This window comes from Piliocolobus tephrosceles, chromosome 14 (assembly GCF_002776525.5).
Source record: "Piliocolobus tephrosceles isolate RC106 chromosome 14, ASM277652v3, whole genome shotgun sequence".
Classification (NCBI taxonomy): Eukaryota; Metazoa; Chordata; class Mammalia; order Primates; family Cercopithecidae; genus Piliocolobus; species Piliocolobus tephrosceles.
The window spans coordinates 15,731,299-15,754,002 of record NC_045447.1 but is presented as its reverse complement, the minus strand read 5'-3'; the positions used below and the strand labels follow the sequence as shown (position 1 = coordinate 15,754,002).

At 39.5% G+C, this 22,704-nt stretch overlaps 1 protein-coding gene and 1 non-coding gene across 8 annotated transcripts in view; both read right to left on the bottom strand.

Annotated features, from left to right (window-relative positions):
- RC3H2 (ring finger and CCCH-type domains 2) overlaps window positions 1–22,704 on the bottom strand; it is a 56,290-nt gene that overhangs the window by 15,562 nt on the left and 18,024 nt on the right. For 6 of the 7 annotated variants that reach the window (XM_023217211.2, XM_023217213.2, XM_023217212.2 and 3 more), the window contains 6 exons: window positions 18,057–18,232; window positions 15,461–15,661; window positions 14,861–14,993; window positions 14,622–14,740; window positions 13,024–13,136; window positions 3,790–4,098 (listed from right to left, as the gene is read on the bottom strand). In XM_023217211.2, the coding sequence (XP_023072979.1) occupies window positions 3,790–4,098; window positions 13,024–13,136; window positions 14,622–14,740; window positions 14,861–14,993; window positions 15,461–15,661; window positions 18,057–18,232 (1,051 nt within the window). Of the gene's footprint in view, window positions 1–3,789; window positions 4,099–9,349; window positions 10,912–13,023; window positions 13,137–14,621; window positions 14,741–14,860; window positions 14,994–15,460; window positions 15,662–18,056; window positions 18,233–22,704 lie in introns of those variants that run through there. The other variant, XM_023217216.2, reaches the window with a different exon arrangement.
- LOC111545988 lies at window positions 15,080–15,190 on the bottom strand. The gene has a single exon (XR_002732605.1). It is a non-coding gene; the product is annotated as a small nucleolar RNA SNORD90 (small nucleolar RNA).

Here is a 22,704-nt window from a genome sequence, read left to right as displayed (position 1 = left end):
TTAAGTTTATCACAGATTAGTCTAGGAGACGTTTACTTCTATGTGTAACTGTATTAAAATGTAAAAAAAAACTAAGGAACTGTGGGTAATAATAGTAGGTACAAATGTAAGGGTTTAGAGTATAAAGATATTTTAGGGCTGTGCTTATTCTTTACATAAGTAAAACAGAGACAAGGAAAGTGATTAGGATTTCCTTGAAACAATAATAATTAATATTTATCAAGTGGTTATTTCAGTCTATTCCAGGCACTATGCTTTACATAGATTATCTGGTGCCTCCATGTCAAAATGTTATATACCTAAAATTTGGATTAGTACTTTGAAATGATAAACTCATAGACTTCTGTTGATAAACAAAAAGGCAACAAGATCCACGATAAGGTCAACATTTATCGCCTCATGAAATCATGCAAGCTATCTCAAAAATTGGAACGTATGGGAAAAGCTAATCTTCAGTTACATCCTAGTGAGAATTAGATCACTACCCTAGATGACTTTCAGGATTCTAGGCTCTCCACCATGGCAGCTTCTCTCATATCTTATTGATTTTGCCTGTGCTGCCTTCTCCATTCACAAGGCCCTTCCTTCCTTGCTATCCATACTTTTGGAAATAGCTCAGGTATCATCACTTCACCTCTAAGAAGCCATCCACAATACCTCTCATAGAATTATTATTTTTCCTGTGTTCCAATAACAACTGGAACAATTGTGTTCCAAAAAAAATTTAGATTTATTTTTTGAAAGTCTTTACCAGCTGGGTGCAATGGCTCATGCCTCTAATCCCAGCCTTTTGGGAGGCCAAGGCGGGCGGATTACTTGCGGTCATGAGTTCTAGACCAGTCTGGCCAACATGGCGAAACCGGTCTCTACTAAAAATACAAAAATTAGCCAGGCATGGTGGCGGGTGCCTGTAATCCCAGCTACTTGTGATGCTGAGGCAGAAGAATCGCTTGAACCTGGCAGGTGGAGGTTGCAGTGAGCCGAGATTGCACCACTGCACTCCACCTGGGTGACAGAGCGACTCCATCTCAAAAAAAAAAAAAAAAAACTTTTACCCTAGTCTATTTTGTTAAAAAACTGAGATATAGTTCATTCTTTTAGGATGTTCAATTCAGTAATTTTTAGTATATTCACAAGGTTGTCCAATTATCACCACTATCTAATTCTGAAACATTTTCATCATCCCCAAGAGAAACCTATACACATTAGCATTCACTCCCCATTCCTGTCCCAGACCTAAACCCCTAGAAACCATTAATCTACTTCCTATCTCTATGAATTTGTCTATTCTGGACATTTAACATAAATGGAGCCATATAAATATGTGATCTTTTGTATCCGGCTTAATTCATTTAGCACAATGTTTTAAAGGTTCATCCATATTGTAGCACATAATAGTACTTCATTCCTTTTTTATGGCCGAGTAATATTCCATTGTATGGATAGAAAACAGTTTTACAACATTACCTTGCCAAAACTCTTCGAAAGCTTATTTCCTAAACATGTATACATAAGGTCTCCATAATCTGGCGCCAACCTATGTAATCTTATTTTATACCAGTCCCTAACATAAGCCTTCAGATCTAAAAGGCTGGTCTCCTCAATATTCCATATAATTACAGACAGATTTAATCCATGTTATGTTGTTCTTTTTTTCTGTAATTCCTCATATTTCTCCCAGCAATATAACATTTTCCTGTCCTTTAATCCAGCTTCAGTATTGTTTCATATGTGTAAATGCTAGTATTACATAAATCCACAACTATATCATAAATCACTTAAAAGCAAAGGTATCTTATGTTTCATGTGCCAAAAACAGAGCTCCAAGATTGAGTGCATAAATAACATTTGTTAACCAGACAATGTTCTCGAACACATCTTTTCTAAAATCTTGCCCAGGGAAGATTGTAAAAGTCCTTTTTTTTAATTTTTTTTTTTTGAGACGGAGTTTTGCTCTTGTTGCCCAGGCTGGAGCACAATGGTGTGATCTCGGCTCATTCTCCTGCCTCAGCCTTCCCAGGTAGCTGGGATTACAGGCATGCGCCACCACGCCCGGCTAATTTTGTATTTTTAGTAGAGAAGGGGTTTCTCCATGTTGGTCAGGCTGGTCTTGAACTCCCAACCTCAGGTGATCCGCCCACCAAGGCCTCCCAAAGTGTTGGGATTACAGGCCTGAGCCACCATGCCCAGCCTGTAAAAGTCTCTTTTTTTTGAGACGGAGTCTCGCTCTGTCGCCCAGGCTGGAGTGCAGTGGCCGGATCTCAGCTCACTGCAAGCTCCGCCTCCCGGGTTTACGCCATTCTCCTGCCTCAGCCTCCGGAGTAGCTGGGACTACAGGCGCCCCACCTGGCCCGGCTAGTTTTTTGTATATTTTTTAGTAGAGATGGGGTTTCACCGGGTTAGCCAGGATGGTCTCGATCTCCTGACCTTGTGATCCGCCCATCTCGGCCTCCCAAAGTGCTGGGATTACAGGCTTGAGCCACCGCACCCGGCCAAAAGTCTCTTAATAAACAATTTCTCCCATCATGTGCTGACTGCAGAAGTAGCAAATGTTACTGCTTATCTATCCATCATTGATTGCTATGTGCCTAGCACAATGCTTTTTTCCTAGCAGGCATATAACAAATACTGATAGACTATTTATAGGCAACAAAATCTGAACATCAACATAATTGATATTTTACTAAATCTTACTCAAGATTTTAGAGTTGGAAATAACTTTTCAGATCATCTGAAAATTTAAAAACTTTTTTCTAAAGGCACCAAAACCTTTTTGACAAATGAAATCTTATGCTGACACTCAGTGACAATTAACAGTGATAATAATAATAAAGCAAATATTTACTGAGCGCTTACTATATGGCAGGCATTGTTCAAGGCATACTGAAGAATTAATTCACTTAATCCTCGCAACCAATATAGGAAGTTGACACTATTATAATTCTAGTTTTATGAATGAGTAAACTAAGGTAGACAGATTAAGTAGCTGGCCTAAGATCAAACAGCTGGGAAACCATGAGCCAGAACTTGAGCCCCGAGAGTGTGGTTCCAAAGAGTTCCCCCCTCTTTTTTTTTTTGAGATGGAGTCTCATTCTGTCACCCAGGCTGGAGTGCAGCAATGTGATCTTGGCTCACTGCAAGCTCTGCCTCCCGGGTTCACACCATTCTCCTGCCTCAGCCTCCTGAGTAGCTGGGACTACAGGTGCCTGCCATCATGTCCGGCCAATTTTTTTTGTACTTTTAGTAGAGACAGTGTTTCATCGTGTTAGTCAGGATGGTCTTGATCTCCTGACCTCATGATCCACACACCTCAGCCTCCCAAAGTACTGGGATTACAGGCGTGAGCCACCGCGCCCGGCCAAGAGTCCCCTCTTAAGTGCTACACTTCATTACAGAGTATAAAGTGAAAGTGCTCTGACTGAAACAGAGCTAGAGGCTCAGCATTTTACCTGCTTAGGTTTCTGTTTAGTTCTTTTCTAGCATCTTTACGGAATCAACACTATAGTTCAAGAAAATAAGGTGTGAAAAAAAAAATTCTGGTCGAGTCTCCTTGGGAGAGTTGAGGAAAACAAAACTCAGAGTTAAAGTCACTTTCCAAGTTCACAGGGCTATTCAGTTGCAGAGCCAAAGTAGAACTCAAATTTTTTAGTATTTAGTGTTTCTTCTACATCATGAAATATTCTGCATAAAAATTCTGATTAACTGGTATTCATCAGGAGAAATAAAAACACTCAGGCATTTCTAAAAAGGAAAAAGAATTTCTAGTAATCATTTTTACCTAATACCTACTTTTCAGTTACAGAATCTGCAGAGGGCCCAGCAGCATTCTGACCATTAGTGCCAACTTTTCCCACTTTCTTCACGGTCTCCAGAGCTCTTAAGGTACTGTCAGTACTACGTGAGATTAGCTGGGAAACACTGTTTTCTGCATTTGAAATTCCGTTTGTACTTGGAACAATTTTCCCTGTTGTTTCAGTACTTCCTATGACAGAAATGACATTTCCGGCTGTGGTTGTGACAGTGTTGTTTACACCAACTTTATTTAGAAGAGGAAACGTTCTTACAGTGGCATTGATCTTTTTGTTCCTTAATCGATACCTGTTTCAAAAACAATCAACAGATTGGTGAATATTTCACTAAATCTTACTCAAGAAAAAAAATGGCAATGGGCAATGGGAAAAGATTGAAAAAGAAGGAAACAGTTTTGACAAGTTTCTTCAGCTAAATAATCAAATACAGTCTGTATCAAATTCTACAGCAACGGATGCCACATGAAAATATATATGCCATTCACATATGTATATAATATACATGTAATTAATACAGCAAGCCGAGTATACATGTAATCTTTTTTTCCCCCTCATGCCACTTTGTCCAAGCACGTATTAAAAAGAACCTTTTGAGGGAGTGGAAAGCAATCATTTGAAAATCTTGTATAACTAGAATATAAGGTATGTTATGTAAAAATGACAGAAACTGGCAACGAACTTGGTTGAGAACACAGAGTAAAGAGAAAAGGTATGCAAGAGCTGAAGCCATTCTGTTATTACCAAACTGTAAAAAGATTATATAATTTTAAAAACTCATTCTTAAACATTACACAAAAATAGAAATTCTTTATTACATTTTTCAGATTAGTTTATACCTAAAGTTAAAAACATTTCTATTAGAGATTTTTCTGATACTAAGTTTTGAGTTTAAGGTGATCATTGGATATAATACTCTAATACACAAAAGGACTGGCAATTTGATTTTGGATTCCATTTAAGAAAATGTGTTTCCACTTATATACCAAAATTTCATTATAATGTAATCCTTAACAATGCTCCCTAACATGTGTGTGTGTGTGTGTGTGTGTGTATTTTTTTTTTTTTTTTTTTTGAGATGAAGTTCCACTCTTGTCACCCAGGTTAGAGTGCAATGGTGCAATCTTGGCTCATTGCAACCTCCGCCTTCTGGGTTCAAGCGATTCTCCTGTTTCAGCCTCCCAAGTAGCTGGGATTACAGGCGCCTGCCACCATGCCTGGTTAACTTCTGTATTTTTAGTAGAGATGGGATTTTGCCATGTTGGCCAGGCTGGTCTCGAAATCCTGACCTCAGGTGATCTGCCCACTTCCGCCTCCCAAAGTGCTGGGATTACAGGTGTGAGCCACCACACCTTGCCCCTCCAATATTTTTAAAGTGGTGAAAAATTAAGTTCATGAACAGAAAGAAGGCTATACATATTTGGGGTCATAATTATATATGCCTAATCTGTTATTAATATTATATATAAACATATGGCAATTAAATATGAACAGTGTTAGTAATAAGCAATGCCTTCACAATAGTTTCCCTTTTAGTCCTCTGGTATCTATAAACAGCTTCATTATTCAATCCTTCTCTTCTCCTTCTCTTTAACATGTAAACATTGGCAGAGGAACATGATGCTCAATAAGAGACAAGTGCTCCTAGATTAAACTGGCTAAAAGTGAAGTAACAGAACATAAAAAAAACAGGTGATAGCCAGTTTACACAACCTTTTTTTTTTTTTTTTGAGACGGAGTTTAGCTCTTGTCACCCAGGTTGGAGTACAATGGCGTGATCTCAGCTCACTGCAACCTCTGCTTCCTGGGTTCAAGCAATTCTCCTGCGTCAGCCTCCAGAGTAGCTGTCATTACAGGCACGTGCCTACCATCACACCTGGCTAATTTTTGTATTTTTAGTAGAGATGGGGTTTCATGATGTTGGCCAAGCTGTTCTCGAACTCCTGACCTCAAGTGATCTGCCCGCTTTGGCCTCCCAAAGTGCTGGGATTACAGGCATGAGCCGTGTCCGGCCAACATCATCTTACAGATAAGAGGAAAAGCAATAATTACTTCTTTCAAGAAGCAAGGGCATGAGCAGACCTAGATTTTAGGAAGGCAATCTGGTGGTCTGGAGGGGCCCAAAGATCCCTATGCCTTCCTTCACATGCTCTCTGAAACCTACTCTCATTATTCTTTTCCTCAGAGTTCTTACACAAAATATCGTGTCTCCTTGCTTTCCATCCTCAAAAAACAAAACTTGGCCGGGCATGGTGGCTCACACCTGTAATCCTAGCACTTTGGGAGACTGAGGCGAGTGGATTACCTGAGGTCAGGAGCTCAAGACCAGCCTGGCCAACATGGTGAAACCCTGTCTCTACTAAAAATACAAAAATTAGCCAGACATGGTGGCACAAGCCTGTAATCCCAGCTACTCGGGAGGCTGAGGCAGAAGAATTGCTTGAGCCTGGGAGACAGAGGTTGCAGTGAGCCAAGATCGTGCCACTGCACTCCAGCCTGGTCAACAGAGCGAGACTCTGTCTCCAACAACAACAACAAAAAGACAGAGATAATCCACAAGGTTGCTCTAGAAAGCAAAAAATAAAGTTTTGACCATGAACCTCTCAAAAGAGAGTCAGGAGAAATAAAATCTTAACCAAGTGAGTGAGGTAAAGTAAGTGACAAGTAGTGATATACATTGGATTCTTAGTATTGGGGCAGCTAAAGGCTGTCTTTTTAGAGACAGGGTCTCACTATGTTGCCTAGACTGCCTTAAATCCTAAATTCAAGTGATCCTCCCAGCTCTGACTCCAGAGTAGCTGGGACTACAGATGTGCACCACCATGCCTAACTCTCCCTATTCTTTTTAAATCCCTTCTTACCCATCTTAGAATCCACTATCTACCATTAATTCCTCCCTTGTAAGTAATTTTTAACTCCCTTGATCCACTCCCTCTGCATAACTCACTTGGTAAAAGCTCAATCCAATTCTTTACTTATTTTGTGCCTGCTCCCAACCAGCTAAATGTTGGAGAAAAATTGTGCAATCATAATCCCTTCAAAATTATAAATAAACAATTCATTAATACCCTTCTTTACTAAGTTCATTTTCCCATCTCCAACAGCCTTTTCCCCTCCACTTTCAACCACCCCTCCTACAGCTAGATGATACTGTCTCCCACTTAACCATGAAAACAGATGAAAGCAGAGGAGAATTACTTATCTTTCCACTACTAATTTCAGTAACCTTCCTGCACCTGTAACCACATTCCTCTTAAAGATAAGGGGCAACGAGTTCCTGTTCCTGACTAAAGCCAGTGTCACCACCTGTGGCCTAGGTCTCAAGTCCATCTGCCTCCAAGACTTCACTTAGGTAATTATCTTTTTTTCTCTTGGACACCTTCTTCGACTATCTGTTCAAATGTTGTATCTTCTAAGAGTCTTTCTTAGACTATCCTATTTAAGAGATCTCCCCTTTCTCAATCATTCTTTTTCTCCTTTGTGTGTTTTTTTATACTGCCTGTCATTACAAGATATGCTATGTTTACTTATTTCATGTCTGTCTTCTTACTACGATGTAAGCCCCCAGAGGACAAGAATTTTGCCTTTCTTGCATCTATCTTTAGCACATAATATGCTGCCTCATAACATCCTAAGTGCCCAATTATTATTATTTTAAAGGTAGGGTCTCCATGACCCAGGCAGGAGTGAGTCACCATACCCAGACAATTTTTTTTTTTTTGGTAATAGAGACAAGGTCTTGCTATGTTGCCCAGGCTGGTCACAAACTCCTGAGCTCAAGTGATCTTCTTGCCTCAGCCTTTCAAAGTGTTGGAATTACAGGCATGAGCCACCACACCCGGCCCCCAATTATTATTTGTTGCATGAATATAGAATAAGCTTCAAACTTCATATGGCCAAGAGAACCACCGATTTTCTGCCCTGATGCATTTCCCATTTCAGTAAAAAAGACCACTCAGTTATGCAAGTTCCATACCTTGGGGTCATCCTTGATTCCCCTCTTTTCTTTATAGTCCACATTCAATTGTTCCACGTTGTCAGCTCTACTTCCAAAATATATCCTAAGTATGACTACTTTTCATCATTTCCATTGTTATAGTCCTACCGGAGCTACCAAACTACCACCTGTGGACCACTATGGAAGTTTAACTTGTCTCCATCCATGCAGACACCAGAGTGATATGTCTAAGACAAAATAAAAATCTCATTCCATTTAAAAAAAAACTCTGAAATGACCTCCTATTGCAACCAGAATAAAATCCAAATTGTTTGCCATGGCCAAAATTGCTTATTTACATGTTTACTATTCCTCTTTTTCCATTAGAAACATCTTGAAGAGTACCTAGTATATAATAATCTTTTATAACTTTTTGTGTTTTTTGAGACAAAGTCTCACTCTGTCATCCAGGTTGGAGTGCAGTGGTGCAACCTCGGCTCACTGTAACCTCTACCTCCCAGGTTCACACGATTCTCGTGCCTCAGCCTTCCCAGTAGCTGGGATTACAGGCGTGCACCACCATGCCTGGCTAATTTTTGTACTTTTAGTAGAGACAGGGTTTCCCCCATGCTGGCCAGGCTGGTCTCAAACTTCTGACCTCAAGTGATCCACCAGCCTTGGCCTCCTGAAGTGCTGGGATTACAGGCATGAGCCACCACTCCTGGTCACTATTTGTTCAGTTGGTTGATCCCTCGCTTTTGACACTCTTCAGAATATAGCAATTCTTAGGATCATAACCCCAACATTCTAGTTCTAAAACATATCCACATATTTACATAATATTTATTCTACATATTTTATGTTTACATATAATAAATACATATTCTAAAAAGGGATTATTGGGCATGCACATTTTGTTTCATTAGAGGGGTGTATAACAGAGAAAGAAAGTATAGATAAAATTAATGTATTTAAGTTGAACAAACATTTGCTGAGTTTCTGGTGTTATGTGAACCAAGACAAACAGCCTATCCTCGAAAAGCTCAGAGTGGGGTAGCAACATTTATTTTTTAAACTGAAAGGACAGTCACATCACCTACTTCTCTAATCCTTTGTATTATCCCTGTTTGTTTAAACAGCAATAGACTGTGTGAAGCTGGCTGGAAATAAGAACTGTATATTATTTGCTCCTCCACATAAAGATACTAAGTTTATGTATCAGGTATTTTCTAGATGCAGGAAATATAAAGATGAATAACCTTTGCCAGGCGCCATGGCTCATGCCTGTAATCCTAGCACTTTGGGAGGCTGAGGTGGGCAGATTGTTTGAGCTCAGGAGTTCGAGACCAGCCTGGGCAATATGGTGAATCCCCATCTCTACAAAAAATACAAAAAAAATTTAGCCAGACATGGTGGCCTGTGTCTGTGGTCCTAGCTACTCGAGAGGTTGAGGTGGGACAATCACCTGAGACCGGGAGGCAGAGGTTGCAGTGAGCCACTGCACTATAGAGTGAGGTCCTGTCTCCAAAAAAAAAAAAAAAAGATTAATAACCCGTGAGATAAAGGAAGTCCAGTGAAAACACACATGTAAATAAACAATTATAAATTTATTTATTTATTTATTTTTTTTTTTGAGATAGAATCTTGCTCTGTCGTCCACACCAGAGTGCAATGGTGCGATCTCGGCTCACTGCAACCTCTGCCTCCCAGGTTCAAGCCATTCTCCTGCCTCAGTCTCCTGAGTAGCTGGGATTACAGGTGTGTGCCACCACACCGAGCTAATCATACCATAATTTTTAAACTACTATGTATGTAGTGCTATGGCAGCACGGTGAAGGATGCAATTAATGCTGCCTAGGGAAGTCTGAGGGAAGGTAATATCTGAGTATGATTAGAAATAGCTCTCCAGATAAAAAAGAGAGAGAAAATAATACAATGTGGAGTAAACAATATAGACAAGTGAGAAGAATAAAAGAAATTTATATAGTAATCAACAGTGATTGATTGAATATACCTTAAAAACCAAGTATACAAACGGCAGAGTAGGGTTAGAGTATAAAATCAGGATGAGATTCTGTGATGTACTGAAGAACTAATTAAGAATTTAAAGAAGACATACATATTTTAAAAAGAAAATAGTGGAAGTGGAAAAGACAGGTTGAGACATAGGAATAGGAAGATACTGGATAAAAAGTCATGGAAGCAGTAAAACAAACTGGATTACCATGTGAAACACTAAAAATGTGACCAATAATTTTGCTATTATTATTATTTTTGAATGAGTGATATTTTATACATTTATTATTATTTTTATTTACTTATATTTTTGAGACAGAGTCTTGCTCTGTTGCCTGGGTTGGAATACAGTGGTATAATCTCAATTCATGGCAGTCTTGACCTCCCAGGTTCAAGTGATCCTCCCATCTCAGCCTCCTGAGTAGCTTAAGATGACAGGCGTATGCCACTATGCTCAGCCAATTTTGTTTATTTTTTTGTAGAGGCGAGGTCTCACTATGTTGCCCAGGCTGGACTCAAACTCCTCGATTCAAGGTATCCACCTGCCTTTGCCTTCCAAAGTGCTGGGTAAACAGGTGTGAGCCACCACACCCAGCTTGGCTATTATTATTTTTACTACTACTATTATAAGTCTGGCAAAAGATAATAAAGTTCTGAACTAGGTACTGCAGATGAAGAATGTGAAGTCTGTTTGAAGGTATGAGAGAGAAGAAAATGGATTTTCAGCATGGGCACTAATTGAGGATGGAATGGCAATGAAACCACAGTTTCTTCTCTGACTTTTTTAGTCTAACTGCTCCCCAGCAAAGTATTCTCAAAAGCTCCCCCCTTTTAGCTAAAAAGCTCTATTTCAGGTATGGACAAGCTGAACAAATAGTTTCCCAAATTATCTTGATGTGAAATTCTGTATATGGAACTAGTTTGACTGGGTGCAAACAGCATCTTTTTTCCTTAGGACTCCTGTATCCTCTCTCTAGGCCCTTCAAGTGGGGAAAAAAACTGAGAAAAGAAGCATGTTTCTGCTCTTTTCACTGCACACACACTTATCTTCTATCACACTGCTGCTGCTTGTAGAGCTCATTATGTACAGTGCCCATGCTAACCACTGAGGAAAGGAGACAACAATAAAGACATAGACCATGGGGGTTACACCTATGGAAGGTAGACAAACATTTAATGAACAGATCATGGGCCATAGTTTCTGTAAAGTATTTTTATAAATAAAGTTTACAGCCATGCCCAATTTATGCATTGTCTGCGGCTGTTTTTTGCTACAATGGCACTGCTGAATGGTTGTAACAGATTCTGTGGCCCACAAAGCCAAAAATGTTTGCTATCTGGACTTCATAAAGAAGTTTGTCAAGCTCTAAAGCAGGCCATTAATTAATTGTATGTGATAGTGTGAGAAAGAAGAAGCTGGTTAGTATGAAGTGTTGGCGCAATTACCCTGAAAAAGTGAAGGATGAGCTGAACAAAGGAAAGGTCTCAAAGGCAAGGCTGGGAGTAACAGCATTATGTAAAAGACCTGAGGTGGGAAAGAGCACAGTGCATACCATGAACTGAGAGAAGGTCAGTGTGGCTTGAGTACAATTAGTGTTGTGTAATGAGATCAGAAAGGCAGGCACAGATTAGATGATGGAGGGTCTTGGAGGCCACAACACCCATTTTATATCTTAATCTACAGGACAATGAGAGCCTATCAAAGGCTTAGGTGAGGAAGGGTGGTTATAAGTAAATCTGTGCTTTTAAAATATTTCTGTTTTGAGGGAAATAATGGGAGAAGGGGTGGACAGCAAGAGATTTAAGACTAGTTAGAAGGCAACAAGGGATCGAGAAAAGGGGATGACAGCTTGGATCACAAGAAAGGAAGGAAAAAGAAAGAATTGAGAAATACATAGAAAGATGAATTGGCAGAATTTTTTGATTGATTAAGCAGAAAAAGCTGAAGGAAGGACAGCTGACAAAGATGATTATTATAACATAGCATATATAACAGGCTGGATGGCTAAACAGGGTACATGAGGTGAGTACAATAGAAGGCAGGAGGAGGAGATACGGGAGGAGAAAATTAGCTCAGTTTGTTTAAAGTATCCAAAAACAAAATGAATATGTCCACTAAGAGTTGATAAGACAGGGCCAGGCGCGGTGGCTCACGCCTGTAATCCTCGCACTTTGGGAGGCCACGGCAGGCAGATCACTCGAGGTCAGGAGTTTGAGACCCACCTGGCCAACATGCTGAAACCCTGTCTCTACTAAAAATACAAAACCTGGCCAGGCATGGTTGTGGGCGCCTGTGGTTCCAGCTATTTGGGAGGCCGAGGCAGAAGTATCGCTTGAACAGGGGAGGCAGAGGTTGCAATGAGCCAAGATCATGCCACTGCACTCCCCTTGGTGACAGAGCAAGATTCCATCTCAAAAAAAAAAAAAAAAGTTGATACACTGGCCAGCAGAAGTAGAAAGGCTGGGATGAATTTTTTGGTGAGGTCTCAATAATGAAAGTTTTGGTTAAAAAACAAAACAACAAAAATTGGATAATAGTATTAAACCTTATATACATTAACTTTTATGTCTCGGTTAAATGGACATAGAAAAAGAGGTTACCCACAGGAGAAGAGAAAGAATACACAGGGAAAAAGAATGTTAAAAAGACCAAAAGTCATAAAAAAGATATATATCTGCTTTACCATTTTGCCTGAGACTTTGCTGCTAGTTTTAACTGAATCTGAGTAAATAAGACTGCAAGTATTTTCATTCTCCACAGGTGCTCAGTAGAAATATGGATTTCAGCTATAAAATGGTCTCAAAATATGACCACTGAGTGAGGGTCTAAACACACGTATGTTAATCTTGTACCCAGATCTTACATGTTTTGTTTTGTTTTGAGGCGAGTCTTGCAGTGTCCCTCAGGCTGGAGTGCAGTGGTGTGACACACTTACTGCAGCCTTGACCTCTGGGGTTCAAGCAATTCTTCCACCTCAGCCTTTTGAGCAGCTGGAACCACAACTGTGGGCCACACAGCTAATTTTTAAATTTTTCTGTAGAGACGGGAGTCTCCTTATCTTGCCCAGGCTGGTCTCAAACTCCTGAGCACAAGCAATCCTCCTGCCTCAGCCCCTCAAAGTGCTGGGAATACAGGCACAAGCTATGGTGCCCAGCCCCCTTAACTTGCATTTTTGAAAGTCATCACAAACTTCAGGACTGTATATAACACTCCCATAAAAATCAAAAATTAAACCCATATAAAAGAGAATTCTCGACACTTACTTTTCAAGCTCTTCCTGAGAATGGGCAAATGTACAATTTGTTCCTCGTGGACAACCCCCTTGCTGTCGCAGATCTCGGCACATGCTAGTCTTGTATTTGCTGTTTGGCTGAGGCTACAAAAATGGAACACATTCAACGAGTGGCAAAGTGAAGATTCTATTTGTAATTCACTCTAGGAAGTTCAGAACTTTATAATTACACGTCTAATTCTTTTTCACAGTAGGTAAGTAATTCTTGTGCTGAAACAACTAATATTCCATTGCTTCCTGTTGTGAGTTATGTGACATAACCCTGAGTTGGCACTTTAGATATTCCTTCTGAAGATTATTCGAAACTGGCTCAAATGTTATTATGTCCATTTATTCATTAGTTAACAGAATGCCCAGAAAAAGAAAATATTTTTTCATCAATTTATTGCTGTCTTAAAATTCTGCTACCAAAATCAAACAATTTTAAAAAGCATTTAAAAAAGCCAAAAGCTTTGTCTACTTAAACTTTCTCAGAAAAGGTAGAATACAATTCCCCCAGAAGTGAAAAATTACCAATTCACTTGTCAACTTGAGGGTACAACTCTCAGGCTTAAACTATTTGAGTTCACACAATGCGGCAGAATATTAAAATTTCACTATGACTTCTACAATTTGCATCAAAATCTAAGATATTCTTATTCTTATGAGCCTAAGGTGAAAACATTTGCTTTTCAGTCAGCATTTTAAGTTATAATGTCTCCTAAGAATGAGGAAAGAAGAGTACAAAGTGTGGGTTTGATCCCAGCTCTTACTGACAGCACAATCTTTTTTATTTTTTATTTTTATTTTTGAGATGGAGTCTTGCTCTGCTGCCCAGGCAGAGCTGCTGTAAGTCACTGTGTCTGGCCAGGATTATATCTCAATTTCTAAAGTACATTGAAAATTACCTTGAAAATTCAAATTTCAGCTGGGCACGGTGGCTCACGCCTGTAATCCCAGCACTTTGGGAGGCCGAGGTGGGCAGATCACCTGAGGTCAGGAGTTTGAGACCAGCCTGGCCAATATGGTAAAACCCTATCTCTACAAAAAATACAAAAATTAGCAGGGCATGGTGGCGCTTGCCTGTCATCCCAGCTACTTGGGAGGCTGAGGCAGGAGAATTACTTGAACTCAGGAGGCAGAGGTTGCAATGAGCTGAGATAGCATCATTGCACTCCAGCCTGGGCAACAGAGTGAGGCTTTGTCTCAAAAAAAAAAAAAAAAAAGAAAAGAAAAGAAAAAAGAAAATTCAAATTCCATAAATTTACACATACAGAAATTCAACAGAGAAAAAAAGTGACAATTTCCCACAGTAGAAAAGAATTAGACAAAAAGTTTGGAATCAATTATCTACATTTGGTCAAAAAAATTCTGTAATGAAGTATACTCACACCTAAGATACCCTCTAAACTCTTGCTGTGCTATAAAATGTTACCAAGTACACTAAAAACTGGGTTTCTCCCAAAAGAACAGAGATGATAAAAACTTGAGTCACATACTGAGTCCAATTAACAAAACAGCTTGTTAAGATGTTCAGGATGAAACTGAGTTAGAGATAATAGCAGTCAGAAATGTAATAAATATACTTACCTGAGGGGTCTCATGGCCTTTTCTACTATAATTTTGTATGAAGTCCACAAGGCCATGAACTACTGTTTTAACAGCTACCATTGCATTTTCTAGCTGCTCCCAAGTTGGTGAAACAGCATCTAAAATAAGCCACCAAGGGCATGGGGGTTGGGGGGAGAAGAATGTTAGCAGTAATTCTCTTGTATTATTCACCTCGAAAGTAGAAAAACATATAAGCAACTGAGCATGTTCCCACATACCTGGATTAGGGTCTATGTTTGCAAGAAGCTCTAAATGAGGTCTCAGTCTATTTAAGTTAGCTGGGTCACCTGTTCGTTGCAAAACAATTGTCAATTCCTGGACACTTTTTGCAAATGACTCTGGAGACTGTAGCTAACAAACAGAAATGAGAATGCTTTTTACTTTGGTTCTTGTGACACATTTATATTCAAATACTTTCAATTTTCAACACATTTAATAGGTTTTCAAGTGTCTTCAGATTCCACAGTAGGACTATCAGTGATGAATTAAATTTTCACCTCAGAATCTGCCCTATGAAATTCATCATTAGACACTTAGAAAACTTATAAGCTGTATTAACTCTCTGAGGTCAGAATATAGATAAGCTTGAAACTTTGTAAGCCTCACTGCTTTTATGCTAGTATCATGTATTTGTTTCCCTGTTGCATCCCTTTATTTTGCAAGTAGAAAAATAAAAAGAAAATAAGGATAATTTATAAGAGTCTAACATTTAAAAACACAGGAATCTCCAACTGTTTGTGTACAGACTTTTCAGAATATCCTATTACTCTTCAACGTAACAGCAATGGTAGAACATCAGCATCTCTAATTTCACAAACCTTATCAATGATAGACTGCATGTGTGATTTATGAGCCAAATCACCATACAAAAGAGAGGACCACTGTTCAGGTGAAATACGGAGTCCTGCTTCCATAGCAATATGAACAATTTGGGCATCATGTTCCCTGCGTAACGCTTCATAACTCCGAAATTCTTCCTTCAGTTGCATTAAGGAAGAGTCTTCATCTCTTTTGGTAACCTAAGAAATAGAAAAGAGAAAAAGAAGCTCATCGGAATTGGTCTGTGCTTTCTCCCTTCAACTGATTCGTTTATGTTTTTTTCACGGAGGCTGGGGGATACTTACATATCAGACACCACACAAATAAAGTACAAAGATAAGATAATGTCCTGACCACAAATTCTTTCTGGAACAAAATAGAACTTACATAACTAAATACATAATCCCTGCCTTCAATGATTTCAGCCACTGCTAAGAAAGAGAAACTTATAAGTAGAAAATTACAGTAAAAGTGCTATTATAAGGCTTGATGGCAACAAAGAGGAAAAGAAATTAAATTAGCAAGAAGAAAGGGATTTCAGAAAAGGCTTCTCCCAGCTGAAAGCTACATGAATTGATTTGTGCACAATAAATATGAGTTTCCTGAGCAAAGAAAGGTGAGGAGGCCGAGGGTGGTGGCTCATGCCTGTAATCCCAGCACTTTGAGAGGCCGAGGTGGGCGGATCACTTGAAGTCAGGAGTTTGAGACCAGCCTGGCCAACGTGATGAAACCCCATCTCAAATAAAAATACAAAAATTAGTCGGGCGTGGTGGTGGCAGGCACCTGTAATCCCACCTACCCGGGAGGCAGAGGTTGCAGTGAGCTAAGATAGCACCATAGCCCTCTAGCCTGAGGGACAGAGTGAGACTCTGTCTCAAAAAAGAAAAAAAAAAAAAGAAAAAAAAGAAGGGGGAGAAATAGAATTTTTAAAAGAGCACCAAGTGGTGAAATAGAAACATGAAAAAGCAGAGCACATAGGGTTAAGGTACGATACAGGCTAGAGAAGAATAATAGAGGGCATTATATACTACGGTAGGAAATTTGGATATTATCATGAAGGGAATGTGAACCCACTGACTTTTTTTGCAGGGGTGGGGATGGGGAGGACAGGGGATGGGGAGGACAGGGTCTCACTTTGTCACCCAGGTTGGAGTGCAGTGGCATGATCTAGGCTCGCTGTAGCCTTGACTTTCTGGGCTCAAGCAATCTTCTCGCTTTGGCCTCCCAAAGTGCTGGGATTACAGGTATAAACCACTGTACAGGGCTGATTTAGGATTTTTAAGCAGAGAAGTGACATGATTAGATTTATGTTTTAAAAAACATCACTTTGGTAACAGGAGAGGATAAAGATAGACAAGCAAGGAATCCAGCTAATAGGTACGCATATATTAGCACTACCACATGATAATTAAGAAATTTTCTTGGGAGGCTGAGGCAGGAGGATGGCCTGCGCCCAGGAGTTCAAGGCTGCAGTGAATTATGATGGCGCCACTGCACTCCAGCCTAAGCAACAGAGCGAAAGTCTGTCACTTAAAAGAAGAAATTTTCTGCTACCCCAGAAATTATCATCAGGGTATATAGCTTTAATCTCTACTTAAGTAATAAAAACTATATATTAAAAAGTTACAGAGTTTTACAGGGCCTAGTGAGGTTGTGTGTGGAACCAGAGATTAATTTCAATAGTTGCCCTAAGAGCATGAAACTAAACACTATGACTATGAGGCAGATAGTGTCCAAGTCTCACTAGTGGAGTTAAATGAATTAATTCCAACACATTTCTATTACCAATTACCTGTTATCTCAAACTAAGGGGTCTGCCAAGAAAACAGTTTTCTGTCTGTACTATTTTCACTCTTGGGAGCTATAAAACCAACAAAATAACCTAAATAAGCTTTGGTTTCAAATTTAAATGTTTTACTTTCATAGAAGCCAATAGGCCTTTCTACTTCCAAGTACATGAGACATTCTCAAGACCCAGGCAGCAACCTACATTCTTGGATCACAAAAACACTTTAAGGATTCAGCTTGCTTTCAGTATCTGTTACTACCTGCTAGCCTATTAGACAATGAAACTACATTTTAAAATATATTGGGGTTCTTCCCTACCCTTTCCACTAAACAAAAAACAACATCTAAAAGCAGAGTGGACCAATCTCCTCAACCTTCCATTTCCTTCTTGTATCTGAGATAACATGTAGGCCATTTTCAGATTAAAGGTATTAATCTAATCACTACAGAGAATGAGATAACAAAAATAATAATGGGTTACAAAGTTTATATACTCCTTATGAAGTTTTCAATATAGTTCCTGATTTCCTTTTAAGACACTAAATGTAAGAATCAAGTTTACCAAATGATTTCCTTATGTTCTTTCTGTTACTGACATCTTCACATATATACTCTTATTTTGCCAACAGATAGTAACAAGTACTACCAAAAGGTGGTACCGCAGATGCAATCAATGCAGAAGGAAAGTTTCCTCTCAACTCTTGTAAGCATTCTGCATTGCTAGGGCCTCTAGACCAGGTAACACGAATTTCAGGAAGTATCTGTCTCACAAATAGGCATGTCTTTATATAGATACTTAGTGCTTACCTTAAAACAAGAAGCTCGATACAGTAGTTGCACAACATGACCAATACTTGTTTTTGATGCCTGAGGAAATCTTGGTTCTAGTCTCTGCACAACAAAAAGTACCAGAACTTTCCTTGAGAGGGCAGAACCATCTTCCAATGCCAGTAATACTAGCTTCAAGGCCTCTTCTTGCATAGCTAAAAATATTAAAGGAACATGAGTTCATGACAAATGAGGAACCCAGCAGACCATGTGTGTCAGAGACATCTTTGGGTATTAGAGTTTATAGTGGCCCATTACCCATAATCTATATTTAATCAGCACAAAGAGGACATCACACATACATAGTTTATTTAAAAGGTAATCAAGCAAAATAAAACATACTTTCCATAAATAAAACATTCTTCCACTAAATACCAATCAGAACACAAGTTAACAGAACTTAAAGTATCTTCTGTATTTAACAGTCAATTAGATGATGATAAGGTTAAGGTAAAAAAAAAGTCATTTATAAAACACATAGCTGGGTGTGGTGGTTCACGCCTATAAATCCCACCACTTTGAGAGGCCAAGGCAGGAAGACTGTTTGAGCCCAGGAGTTTGAGACCAGCTTGGGTAATATAGGGAGACCCTGTCTCTACAAAAAATGTTAAGTATTAAAAAAATTAGCCAGGCATGGTGGCATGCGCCTGTGGTTCCAGCTCTTGAGAGGCGAAGTGGAGGATCACTTGAGCCCGGGAAGTTATAGCTGTAGTGAGCTGTGATCACGTCACTGCACTCCAGCCTGGGTAACAGAGACGGACCCCATTTCAAATAAATATATAAAAATTAAATACACAGTACTACTCTGACAATGATATGCAAAGGACCCACAGCAGGCTTATAATAAATGGTATTGTTTTCATGCATGAGACTGTTACTTTGCCTGTTAGAACTATTTTGCATATAATTTTAAAAATATTGGGCCGGGCGCGGTGGCTCAAGCCTGTAATCCCAGCACTTTGGGAGGCCGAGACGGGCGGATCACAAGGTCAGGAGATCGAGACCATCCTGGCTAACACTGTGAAACCCCGTCTCTACTAAAATACAAAAAAAACTAGCCGGGCGAGATGGCGGGCGCCTGTAGTCCCAGCTACTCGGGAGGCTGAGGCAGGAGAATGGCGTGAACCCGGGAGACGGAGCTTGCAGTGAGCTGAGATCTGGCCACTGCACTCCTACCTGGGCGACAGAGCGAGACTCCGTCTCAAAAAAAAAAAAAAGAAAAAAAAAAAATATTAGCCTCTGAATGCAAAACCCAAAGAAGGTATTAATTTCATTTATGTTGCTTTATAGCTAGGAATATATAGTATAATCTGAAGTTAATCATTAGAGAAAATCAGATTTCTAAATTAAGAAATATTCTGAGGCTGGGCACGCTGGCTCATGCTTGTAATCCCAGGACTTTGGGAGGCCGAGGCGGGCAGATCACCTGAGGTCAGGAGTTCGAGACCATCCTGGCCAACATAATGAAACCCTATCTCTACTAAAAACACAAAAATTAGCTGGGCATGGTAGTGTGCATCTGTACTCCCAGCTACTCAGGAGGCTGAGGCAGGAGAATCCCTTGAACCCGGGAGGTGGAGGTTGCAGTGAGCCAAGATTGCACCACTGCACTACAGCCTGGGGACATAGCGAAAGTCCATCTCAAAAAAAAAAAAAAAAAAAAAGAAATATTCTGTAAAATAAATAGCCTGTATTTTTCAAGAATATGTGTCATGAAAGTTCCAGAATAAAGACAACAAAAAGGCCGGGCGCGGTGGCTCAAGCCTGTAATCCCAGCACTTTGGGAGGCCGAGACGGGCGGATCACCAGGTCGGGAGATCGAGACCATCCTGGCTAACACGGTGAAACCCCGTCTCTACTAAAAATACAAAAAACTAGCCGGGCGAAGTGGCGGGCGCCTGTAGTCCCAGCTACTTGGGAGGCTGAGGCAGGAGAATGGTGTAAACCTGGGAGGCGGAGCTTGCAGTGAGCTGAGATCCGGCCACTGCACTCCAGCCTGGGCGACAGAGCAAGACTCCGTCTCAAAAAAAAAAAAAAAGACAACAAAAAAGAGACATGACTAGAACATACAGAAAGTGATCTTGAACTGGATCTTACACTTGAAGGAAATAAACACTATAAAAGATATTTTTGGAATAGTTGACAAAACTGGAATATGAACTACAAATTGTATATAGTACTGTATTGTATCATTAATTTTTAAAAATTTAATGAATGTAATAGTTACATAAGAGAGTATCCTTGTTTTCAGGAAACACACTGAAGTATTAAAGGAAAGGAGCATAAAATAAGCAACCTACTCTCAAATGGTTCAGAAGAGAGGGAAAAAATAACAAATATGGCAAAATATTAGAAACTGCTGAATGTTGGTAAAGAATATACAAAAAATTCTCTGCATTATTCTTACAACTTTTCCACAAATACGAAATTATTTCAAAATTACAAATTACAAATACATGGTTATCAATCAAAACAATACAGCTTAAGAGCTGAAAGATTATCTGGATTCAAAATACAAACGCTTTTTCTAAGTGAGGCTATTGAGGTCCAGAGAAGTTAAGTGTTTAAGCCAAGGTAACATATCTAGTTACCAACAAAATTGGAACTATAATGGCAAAAATCACAATTACTTTTGCACCAATCTAATAGAACCAAGGACTTTAAAAATTTTTTTAATTTTGTCTTTTTTTTTCTTTTTCTTTTTTTTTTTAGACAGAGTCTCGCTCTCTCGCCCGGGCTGGAGTGCAGTGGCCGGATCTCAGCTCACTGCAAGCTCCGCCTCCCGGGTTTACGCCATTCTCCTGCCTCAGCCTCCCGAGTAGCTGGGACTACAGGCGCCCACCACCTTGCCCGGCTAGTTTTTTGTATTTTTTTTACTAGAGACGGGGTCTCACCGTGTTAGCCAGGATGGTCTCGATCTCCTGACCTGGTGATCCGCCCGTCTCGGCCTCCCAAAGTGCTGGGATTACAGGCTTGAGCCACCGCGCCTGGCCTTTTTTTTTTCTTTCTTTTTTTCACCTCCCAGGGTTTCTCTGCTAGCAAGGACTTCTTTTAGAAACTGAGATAAAATTAACCATTTTAACTGCACAATTCAGTGGTATCTACTATCTTCACAATGTTGTACAACCATCAACTCTGTCTAATTTAAGACATTTTCATCACCCCAAAGGAAAGTCATTGCCATTAAGCAGTCACTGTTCATACACTCTATACACAGCCCCTGGCAACAGTAGGCTGTCTGGTTTCTTTCATTTAACGTGGGTTTTTTTTCTTTTTCTTTTCTTTTTTTTTTTTTTTTGAGACAAAGTCTCGCTCTGTCACCTAGGCTGGAGTGCAGTGGCACAATCTTGGCTCACTGCAACCTCCGCCTCCTGGGTTCAAATGATTCTTGTGCCTCAGCCTCCCGAATAGCTGGGATGACAGATGTGCACCACCATGCCCAGCTAATTTTTTTTGTATTTTCAGTAGAGACAGAGTTTTGCCATGTTGGCCAGGCTGGTCTCAAACTCCTGACCTCAACTTATCCACCTGCCTCAGCCTCCCAAAGTGCTGGGATTACAGGTGTGAGCCACCGCGCCCAACCTAATGTAGTATTTTTGAAGCTCATCCACATGCAGCATATATATGCATTTATTCCTTTAATGGCTAAGGAATGGCCTATTTATGGACATAATACATTTTGTTAATCCATTTATCACTTGATGGACATTTGGATTGTTTCCACCTTTTGACTATTGTGAATAATGCTGCAATAAACACTTGTATACAAGTATTAGTTTGAATATCTGTTTTCTATTCTTTTGGGTATACATCTAGGAATAAAACTGCTGGGTCATATGGTAATTGTTTAACTTTTTAAGGAACTGACAAATTATTTTCCAAAGCAGCACACCATTTTACATGCCCACATTCTCATCAACATTTGTTATGTTCCATTTTTAAAAATTATGGCTACTCCCAGCATTTTGGGAGGCCGAGATGGGAGGATCACTTGAGACCAGGAGTTCTGAAGTTACAGTGGGCTAAAACCGTGCCACTGCACTCCAACCTGAGCAATGGTGCAAGATCCTGTCTCAAAAAAAATGAAATAAAATAATGGCCAAGTGGGTATAAACAATTATGTCACTGTGATTTTGATTTGCATCTCCCTAATAACTAAATACACTCAGGATTTTTTCATGTGCTTGTTAGCCATCGTGTCTCTTCTTTGGAGAAATGTCTATTCAAGTTATTTACCCACTTTTAAATTAGGCTGTCTTTTTGTTTCTGAGCTGTAGAAAAAAGAGATTTGACACCTAGTCTGGTGCTTCTTTAAAAGTAAGCATCAGAAACATCTAAGGTAACATTCTTTAATTCTGTATAAAAGTAGATTTTTGAAGTATTTTAAAAATTTGTATAATGGAAAATTTTAAACATACATAAAAGCAGAGATAACATGCACCCATAACATGGCTTTTGCCAGTCAGGTTTCATCTACCTCTTGCTCATTTTTGTAGTTTACTTTGGCTGGAGTATCTAAAAGTCCCAGACAATATATTACTTCATCCTTAAGTACTTCATACTTCAGTATGTAATTCTAACAGATAAGACTTAAAAAATTGTTTTAATATAACACCACCATCACACC